This window comes from Pelodiscus sinensis, chromosome 1, assembly GCF_052426305.1.
Source record: "Pelodiscus sinensis isolate ZL-2025 chromosome 1, ASM5242630v1, whole genome shotgun sequence".
NCBI lineage: Eukaryota > Metazoa > Chordata > Testudines > Trionychidae > Pelodiscus > Pelodiscus sinensis.
The window spans coordinates 352,538,430-352,549,115 of NC_143052.1; the positions used below are offsets into that span (position 1 = coordinate 352,538,430).

The 10,686-nt window shown below is 45.0% G+C and overlaps 1 protein-coding gene across 1 annotated transcript; it reads left to right on the forward strand.

The window, feature by feature from the left end:
• Positions 1-5,911: 5,911 nt before the first annotated feature.
• Positions 5,912-6,853, forward strand: LOC102454755 (olfactory receptor 52P1-like). Its single transcript, XM_006111799.3, has one exon. It carries the CDS (start codon positions 5,915-5,917, stop codon positions 6,851-6,853), a length of 939 nt encoding a protein of 312 aa, XP_006111861.3. The 5' UTR covers positions 5,912-5,914.
• The last annotated feature ends 3,833 nt before the right edge of the window (positions 6,854-10,686 follow it).

Here is a 10,686-nt window from a genome sequence, read left to right on the forward strand (position 1 = left end):
GAAAAATAAGCCATGGGCAATTACAGGGCTGAACAAAGGTAAAGAGTCTATTTCTTCTGATAATCTCAGTGTTTGGCATCAGCTAACCATTTCTTCACTCCCCAAGGTAGGCTCTGAGGCTGCAGGTCTCTGGGGTCTATTTTTTGCTTTTGCTGCTGCTCACAGACCTGTTGGATTTTTCTGCGAGTCCCAGCACATCAGAGTCCACAAGGACTGTTCGGGAGAATCATAAAAGCCACTGGCCGAAATGCCGAGAGTCACACGCATGAGATTCACACGCTGATTCTCAAGGCTCCGCTGTCTTATCACAGTAAGATTTCCTGTCTGCTGAGCAGGATTTTGGTGAGTTGCCTCTTGCTGCATTGAAGTTAGTGCTGAGGGCTCTCATTGCAGTCCAGGGATCAAGTCAAGAAACATCTGGCCAGGAATTCACCACCACAATGACTTGAACTGTTTAGTGTGGTTAGAAACACCAGTGGATTTGCCTAGCAAGACTGGGACTATAAATGCATTGGAAATAGCTTAAATACTTGGTTTATGATCAGTTCCTTGTCTCTTACTGTGTCCTTCTATTTGTCTTGGTAGCTTTCTTTTTTGAGTGTTGTGCTCTTTCCTCTGACACCCTCCATTTTTTGAATTCAGCAATTTCACTGCCCTGGTAATAAGTGCAGCTAAAATCTCTGTTGTGGATGTCTCTGTTACCAGAGGATTCACAACAAGAATGTGTCACACACTGACCAGATTCTGCTCTCCCATTTTGCCTTCATTGGGTCACTCCAGATTAACACGCACCTCCCTGACAGCAAAATCAATCAGGGCCTACCTTTCTTTCCCACCCCCATCTTTCATGCTTCATCTCTGGAAGTGACATAAACTGGGTGCTTTCCTCAGACTCGTTCAGCACTGTAATAGTGCTCTCTGTAGCCAGAGCAGAATCGGAAATTTTTGCAGCTTGAGGCAAGAGCTAAGTGGGAAATCGTGGACCTACTGAGATCATCCTAAATCCACATATAAGGAGTTAAATTTACATAAAGTATAAGCCTCCAGTGACTTCAGCTGGAGATGTTCTATGGTCTGTGAGGACGACCCTTTGGCCCAAAGAAGAACTGATAACAGTGTTGCTGAAATCTCAAACTCAGAGACTTTCAGAACAATTAGGATTTTATCTTTCAGGAAGAGAGAGGGGTCTGTTCTCTCTGTGCCTCTACATCTCTGGGTCTAAAGAGGATAAGAAACACAGAAAGGCAGTGAAAACAATAGCATGTTTCTGGCCTAGAGGAATCCATGTTGTGTTGGGAAGTCTGAAAGTGGAAGGTCCAGGAACACATGGGCTACGTCTACACTGGCCCCAAATTCCGGAAAAGGGATGCAAAGCGGGTAAGTCAGAATAGGGAAATCCGCGGGGGATTTAAATATCCCCCGTGGATTTAAATAAACATGTCCGCCGCTTTTTTTCCGGCTTGGGGAAAAGCCGGAAAAAAGCATCTAGACTGGCGCGATCCTCCGGAATAAAGCCCTTTTCCGGAGGATCTCTTATTCCTACTTTCAGGATTTCCCTATTCTGACTTACCTGCTTTGCATCCCTTTTCCGGAATTTGGGGCCAGTGTAGACGGAGCCATGGTGTGTATCGGGGCAGAGATAGGACAGTGGGACATGCAGTATCTAATCACAGTGGCACAGAGTCCTGGAAACAGGTCAGATAGGGAATGGACATTCTTCCTAATACACAGGCCAAAGATTAATGTGGCCTCGTGGGGTAAGAGGTGTCTCAGACTGTAATGGAATATGGACCTCACGTTAGCCAATTGTCTTTGATACCATCTCCCATGCAGACCTTTTCCTCCTTTTCCCCAGTGCAGGCAGATGCTGAGTTGACCCTGGTCAGAGGAGATATGTGTGTGAGCTGCCCCTGTGGGGTCTTGTGCCTGGTTCTGGTCCTGGAAGAGGTATCACTGTATGACAGAGCTGGAAGTCCACAGTGGTGGGAATGTTACAGACTAGAAGTCACCACAGGGTATTTCAGGGCAGAGAGAGAGGAACACAGGAATCACTGAGGATTATGGGGGTAGGTAGCAGGATGTCTCAGAGAAGCAGGAAGTGCTGAGGGTTATGGCATAAGGCGGGAAGTGGTTACTGGGGGTTGTGGGAACAGGGAGGAGGTATATAGGCAAAGGCAAGCAGCACAGCTACAAATATTTTTTTCTTTGTCACTGTTCCTCCATAGCCTGTGCTTGGACTTTTCCTGACCCCGAACATCTTTGGATGGGTCTCAGGGTCTCTTTTCCCTTGCAGGCCACAGAACTTCAGCCTTGGTGTCACAACTGTACCTCAGGTTTGTGCACAACTGTTCTCAATTTATGTAGCTTCAGGCTTTTTGCCAGTGGAAAACAACACATTGATCCTTGTGTACCATTGCCCACCATATTTTTCATGGTGCTATTATGATGACATACTGCCAGCAAGTTAAGGAAGTGTGGATTGAATACATGGACTGTAAGATGAATAGAAAGCTTGCTAGACTGTTGGGCCCAACGGATAGTGCTCAACGGCTTGTTGTCAGGTTGGTGGTCGGTTTCTAGCGGAGTGCCCCAAGGATCAGTTCTGGGACCAGTTTTGTTCGATATCTTTATTAGTGACCTTGAAGAGGGAATGGATTTCACCCTCAGAAAGTTTGCTGATGACAATATAGTAGGGGGAGAGGTAGATATGCTGGAGGGCAAGGATAGGGTCCAGAGTGACCTAGACAAATTAGAGGATTGGGCCAAAAGAAATCTAATGAGGTCCAATAAGGAGAAGAGTAGAGTCCTGCACTTTGGACAGAAGAGTCCCAGCACTGTTACAGGCTGGGGACTGACTGGCTAAGAAGCAGTTCTGCAGAAAAGGACCTGGGGATTACAGTGGATGAGAAGCTGGATATATAGCCAATAAGGCTAATGACATATTAGGTTGCATTAGGAGGAGCATTGCCAGCAGATCCAGAGACGTGATTATTCCCTTTTATTTGGCTCTGGAGAGGCCACACCTGGAGTATTGTGTCCAGTTCTGGGCCCCCCACTAGAGAAAGGATGTGGATGCATTGGAGAGGGTCCAGGGGAGGTCAACCAAAATTATTAGGGGCTGGAGCACATGACTTATGAGGAGAGACTGAGGGATTTGAGTTTGTTTAATTTGCAGAAGAGAAGAGTGAGGGGGGATTTGATAGCAGCCTTCAACATCCAAAGAAGATGGAGAGAGGCTGTTCACAGTAGTGACAGATGGCAGAACGAGGAACAATGGTCCAAAGTTACAGTGGGAGAGGTCTAGTTTGGATATTAGGAAAAACTGTTTTCCTAGGAGGGTGGTGAAGCACTGGAATGGGTTCCCTAGAGAGATGGAGGAATCTCCATCCCTAGAGGTTTTAAGTCCCATCTTGACAAACCCCTGGCTGGGTTGATTTAGTTGGGATTGGTCCTGCCTTGGGCAGGGGGCTGGACCTGATGACCTCCTGAGGTCTCTTCCAGCCCTGTGATTCTATGTTAATTTTGATGAATTTTGTGCAAGATGAGTCATGTAAGATAAGAACATAACAACAAAAGAACAGCCATACTGTGACAGACCAAAGGTCCATTTAGCCCAGTGTCCTGTCTGCCGACCATGGACAATGCCAGATGCCACAGAGGGAATGAATAGAACAGGGAATCACCAAGTATCTATCCCTTCTCAACCATGTCCAGCCTCTGACATACAGAGGCTAAGGACAACATTCCTTCCCAACCTGGTTAACAGGTATCCATGATCCTAACCTCCGTGAATTTAGCTACTTCTTTTTTGCACCCTGTTAAAGTCCTGGTCTTCACAACATCCTCTGGCAAGGAGTTCCACTGATTGACTGTGCACTGCATGAAGAAAAAATTCTGTTTGTTTTAAACCTGATTCCTATTAATTTAATTTAGTGACTCCTAGTTCATGTAGTTGGAAAAGTTATAATTTGCTGAATACAATTATCCTATTTGTATGCATCATTTTTTGTATATGAAGTTATGAATAATGACTATTTATCTGTATTTCAAATGTACTTAGTGGTGGGTGTAGTTTCCTACTCTCTAGGAAAAAAAATATTCCAGGCTAAACAGCTGGCTGTGAAGGATATGTTCAGGGCAATGACCGTTAGGAGAAACAATACATCTTAGGAGAAACATATCTACCACCTTCCTGAGAATGCTGTAGAAAGCCTATAAGTAATGGATGTAGTATAAGTAATGACTACAGAGGCATGTAACCATGCCCTAGAACTGTGGATTCCAACATGAGGGGTCTATACTTTTCCAACAAACTGTGCAGGAACCAACGTTTGCTGCCACATATTAAAGCAATATGTGGAAGGGAGTGATATTATCCATAGTTCTTCATTCCCTACACAAGAGGGCTCCTGGATACACCTGAGAAAAAAGACTGAACTGGAGGAAGTACTGGGTCATGTGCATGGACACCTGAGAAAGTGAAGATGTAAAGCAAATGTTGATTGTACACTGAGAATCTGATGGACAGCTTGTGTCATCAATAAAGGTAAGACACTGCAAATTGATACTCAGACTAACAAATATATTAAACTTAGTTTGCATTCTTGTGTAAGGGCAAATTAATCTCCATTGATCCATTTGCTGTCCCTTATAATCACCGAAAACCAACCAGTAGAAGTGAATCAATTTGTTTATGATTTGATCTAAACGAAGCTGGAAAGTGATGTGTGTGGATAGAAAATCTCAGTGTAGCAACAACAAGTGTGCATTGTCCTCCCTCTATTTCTGGATCATGCAGTTGCTGGTCAAAGAACCTCTGACCAGGTTTACATTTCTTCAAGGTCTCAATATCCATCCATATTCATTGAAGCCACAACTGGATATAGGATTCCAGCAGCAGTTGCACCTCTGCCAAATGCAGAGGTAAAATAACATCTCAATGAGTCTTTAAGATACCCCTGGTTAGCATCCAAGAATCACATTGGCTTTTTTGGCTACAAGGTCACACTAGGAGCTCATATTTAGCTACCCACAACACTTGTTCAGGGCTATTGCTGTTCCCACAACAGTCCTCCATCATGTCAATATAATTTTTTTTCATTTTTTGTTCCTAGATTATAGAGTCATAGAATCCAGGGGCTGGAAGAGACCTTGGGAGGTCATCAGGTCCAACCCTATGCCCAAAGCAGGACCAATCCCAACTCAGTCATCCCAGCGAGGGCTGTTTCAAGCCAGGACTTAAAACCTCTAGAGATAAAGATTCCATCACGTCAGATATCTAAGGGTATGTCTACACTACCCTCCTAATTCGAAGTAGGAGGGTAATGTAGGCATACCGCACTTGCAAATGAAGCCCGGGATTTGAATTTCCCGGGCTTCATTTGCATGAAGCCGACCGGCGCCATTTTTAAATGCCTGCAGTTCAAACCCCGTGCCGCGCGGCTACACGCGGCACGGAGTAGCTAGTTCGGATTAGGCTTCCTAATCCGAACTAGCTGTACTCATGGAATGAGGAGTACAGCTAGTTCGGATTAGGAAGCCTAATCCGAACTAGCTACTCCGTGCCGCGTGTAGCCGCGTGGCACGGGGTTTGAACTGCAGGCATTTAAAAATGGCGCCGGCCAGCTTCATGCAAATGAAGCCCGGGAAATTCAAATCCCGGGCTTCATTTGCAAGTGCGGTATGCCTACATTACCCTCCTAGTTCTAATTAGGAGGGTAGTGTAGACATACCCTAAGAGGTTAGCTCCGTCTGTAAAGTTGCCACCTCACTGCTCACCACCCTTTCTAGATTGGTAATAACTATAAACTATTTAGAATATTTGTGATAAAATGTTTAGCCCCCTTCACTGTGCTTTTCTCCCTTCAGAGAAACGTTGAACATTTCTGGACTCGATAAATGCTTCAACCTTCTAATGGCTGCTTTCAACCTTACACCTTCTGATCCTTCAACATTCATCCTAACAGGCATCCCTGGCCTGGAAGCTGCTCATGTCTGGATTTCCATCCCTTTCTCTATGTGCTACATTGTTTGCCTGTTGGGAAATTTCATAGTTCTGTTCGTTGTGGGGAAAGAACAGACCTTGCACAAACCCATGTACCTGCTGCTCTGCATGCTGGCGCTCACAGACATTGGTACATCTACCTCTGTAGTGCCAAAGGCACTGTGGATATTTTGGTTCAATATGAAAGCCATTACTGTGGTTGGATGCCTCACCCAGATGTTCTTCCTTCATGCAATTTCTACAATGCATTCAGCTGTCCTCGTGGCAATGGCCTTTGATCGCTACGTTGCCATATGTGAGCCCCTGAGATATGCCGCCATCCTCACCAATGCGCGGATAGCTATGCTGGGGTTAATAGGTTTGATAAGAGCTGTTCTCTTAGTTCTACCCTTGCCCTTAGTCCTTGGTAGGATGCCATTCTGTGCCAAGCGCATTATCCCCCACACATACTGTGACCACATGGCTGTGGTGAAGATGTCTTGTGGGGACATCACATTCAACAGGTTGTATGGCTTGGTGTTGGCATTTGTAGTCACTGGTTTAGACCTAATGGTCGTCACCCTGTCCTACAGTCTAATAATTCGGGCTGTCCTCAGAATCCCCTCCAAAAAAGCCCTCCAGAAAGCCTTCAACACCTGTACGGCCCACATCAGTGTAATTCTGACATCTTGTATTTTTTCCCTCTTCTCCTCTCTGACCCACAGGTTCGGTCAGGGTATCCCTCCTCACGTTCATGTCATCTTGGCCAGCCTCTATTTTCTTATCCCACCCGTGCTCAACCCCATTATTTATGGGGTCAAAACCAAAGAGCTCCGTGAGAAAGTGGGGAAATACACCTGCAGAGTGTGACTGCTTTGGGCCCCTGATTTTAAACCTCTGTCACAAGGGCAGGAAAGTATATCTCCTCATGAATTGAAGGTGTTCCGTCCTCATTTTCTGACCTCAGCTCTGTGGTAGTTCAGAGCCTGAGGAGATTCTCAAACAGAGCATCTTATCACTGCCTCTCTCTAACCATCCCTTGACTCCTTTCAGTGTCATCCATCAGCCACCACACCTGGGGTGGACACTAAAAAACCCCAAACCCACTGGTTTAGTCCCTGGCGGGCCACCGCCACTATGTTTACTTGAGCCTCAGCAGACATCGGAGGATCGCAGTTCTGGTGGCTCGCGAATCACCGTTTGCGGCCAATGAGAGTGGCAGGAAGCGCCATAGACCGGGACACCGCTTCCCACTGATCGTGTTGGGCATGAACAGCGATTCATGGCCAACCAGAGCTGCAATGCTCCTTAACCTGTGCAAGCGCAAGTAAACATAGAGGTGGGGGCCCACCAGGGATTAACCCTGTAGACTGGATCCGTCCCATAAGCCACAATATAACCATTCCTGAACCGCACCGTATTTCCTGTCACTTGGCCTTTCCATGAGACTGAAACTTTCCCAAGCAAAGTGGCTTTCCTTTAGTTCCTGTGTGAATGGGGTTCATGATCAGTTGGATGAACGGAAGCTGTGCCAAAGGGAAAAGAAAGCAACTACAGTGCTGAGCTTCTTCATCTAATGTACAGTGATCAAGTGACCATAATCAAATATTTCTGAAGGAAAGTGTTAATCCAAGGAAAATACAGGACTATGTAGCACTTTAAAGATCCATAAACCTGGGCACCCCGGATGTCCCATCATCTCTGGTATTGGCACGTTCACTACTGGTCTATCCAGCTATGTAGACTCTCTTCTCAAACCCTTCGCAACCAACACCCCCAGCTATCTCCGAGACACTACTGACTTCCTAAGGAAACTACAAAACATCGATAACCTCCCCAATAACACCATCCTTGCCACCATGGATGTAGAAGCCTTATATACCAACATCCCACATGAAGACGGATTACAAGCAATTAGAAACACTATCCCAGAGGACACCACTGCCAACCTGATAGCAGACCTATGTAACTTTGTTCTCACCCACAATTATTTCCAGTTTGAGAACAGCTTATACCTCCAGATCAGCGGCACAGCCATGGGTACACTCATGGCCCCACAGTATGCTAACATCTTTATGGGTGACCTAGAACAACGTTTCCTCAACTCCCTTCCACTTTCACCCCTTCTCTACCTACGGAACATCGATGACATCTTTATGATCTGGATGCATGGCCAAGAAACACTGGAGATATTCCACAGAGATTTCAACAACCTACACTTCACCATCAACCTCAGCCTGGACCATTCTACATGAGAGATCCACTTCCTCGACACCTCAGTACAAATCAACAATGGAAAATTAGACACCACTCTCTACAGAAAACCCACCGACTCATAGAGTTACCTCCATGCTTCCAGCTCCCATCCAGAACACACCATACGATCCATCGTCTATAGCCAAGCCCTTCGATACAACCGCATTTGCTCTAATCCCACTGACAGAGACCAGAAGCTTCAGGATCTCTACCAAGCATTTATAAACCTCAACTACCCACCCGGAGAAATAAAAAAGCAAATTGAAAGAGCCAGACGAATACCTAGAAACCATCTTCTTCAAGACAGACCGAAGAACACCAACAATAGAACACCACTTGTCATCACCTACAACCCCCAACTTAAACCTGTCCAACACATTATCAATAAACTACAGCCTATACTGGAACAGGATACCATACTCCAAGAGGCTCTGGGAGACAGACCCATAGACTCCTATAGACAACCACCTAACCTCAAGATGATTCTTACCAACAACCACAGGACATACCACACTAATACCAACCCTGGTACCTTCCCTTGCAACAAACCCCGTTGCCAGCTTTGTCCACATATTCATTCTGCTGATACCATTATTGGACCTAACCAAGTGAGTTATAAGATCAAGAACACATACTCCTGCGCATCCAGAAATATAATTTATGCTATCATGTGCCGAAAGTGTCCATCTGCTTTGTACATTGGACAAACGTCTCAGACACTTCACCAAAGGATCAATGCCCACAAAACAGATATCAGACAAGATCACAAAGAGAAAACAGTTTCTTGCCATTTCAACCAGAAAGGACACTCTCTCAATGACTTAACCACCTGCATTCTGCTACAAAGACCTTTTACATCTGCACTTGAAAGGGAATCCTCTGAACTGTCAGTCATGTTAAAATTTGACACTCTCCGGGAAGGAATGAACAAAGACTCTAACTATCTTACCCGTTACCAAGATAGCTTCCCCAATTATCACCTCTAATACCATTAGCTCACAGACATCTAACTCTCCCCACCTCTAATATAATTAATTCACAGACACTTACCTTCCTTCCTTCCCCCCCTCCTGCATCCCCCTCCTGTTCTGAAATGTGATTTGTCCTTTTCATATGTGTTCATTTTTTTTAATTGTATCCTTTGGTATATATGGTTGTGACTATTTTCTTCCACTACTTGATCTGAGGAAGTGGGTCTGGCCCACGAAAGCTCATCATCTAATAAACCATCTTGTTAGTCTTTAAAGTGCTACATAGTCCTGTATTTTGCTGCAGCTACACCAGACTAACACGGCTACATTTCTATTACAATCCAAGGAAAGTGTATCAGTAATTATGGAGGTTCTACTAAAGCAGGGGTGGGAAGGCCCAGGGTCTGGATATGACCCCCCTACTTGCCTTGATTCATCCCCCAAGGCTCAGGGCTCCCCCACCCCTAGCACTGGGTGGTCCATACTGGTGCTCCAGCATCCCTCACCATCCCCCTGGATGAAGCACATAAAATCTACTAGCCCGTGTCCCATTAGGCTCTGGTATGTGAGGGGAATGTGGGGAGTGTCTTTCTCCTTCTCATTTTTTTTCTCCTTCTCATTTTCTTGGGGTTCTTTTTTGTTTTGTTTTTTTGCTTCTAACTTGTGTGGGGTTCCTGACTGATTTTTCTGTGGGTCAGAAGTCCCCAATACCCCTTAAAAAGATTCTCCACCTCTGTACTAAAGCCTCTTTCCAATTCATATAAGCTATGTGGTGTTCTATTTTATTACTTCCTTGTAACAGAGTACACATCCTATGAGTGTCATGTGGTTGATGACTTTCCGGGGTACACATCCCTCAAATCTGGGACATTACAGTCCAGTCACCAATAAGCTGTTAGATTAAAAACAAAATCTAGCTGGAAAAATAAGTACGTTTTTGAAAAACTCCGCTGTGTCCAAGGAAAGTGTTTGCTCTTCCGCTTTTTTTCGCATAAGAGCAGACACTCTCTTTCGGGAAACCCTGTATTCCTCGTTGTAGGAGGACTAAGGACTGCTCCAAAAGAGGAGGCTTTTCCACCATTGGGTCCCAAAATGATGGAAAAGACTCTTCCAGAAAAAAAAAAGCAGAAAAACATTGTAGTCCAGACATACCCTCAAAGAAGATCTTACATGTTTATTGAAAATTAGCAGAGGTGATGCACCAGAGCCACGATGACCTTTGTAAAAACAACACAAAATCTTGTGGCACCTTAAAGACTAACAAATGTATTATGGCACAGACTTTTGTGAGTTGCAGTTCACTTCATTAGATGCATGAAGTGAAAGAAAATGAAAGATAGCCGAGACCCAGAGATGCAGAGTGACTTCAAACTGGGTGGATGTGGAAGAGAAGGTGAAAATACTGCAGTAGAAAGTTACTTCTTGGTGATATGAAGAAGTAGGTCTGCCCCCATAAAGCTTATCACCTAATAAACC

Coding starts and splice junctions, on each gene's coding strand:
- LOC102454755 (XM_006111799.3), top strand. CDS start 5,915: ATGGCTGCTTTCAACCTTACACCTTCTGATCCTTCAACATTCATCCTA.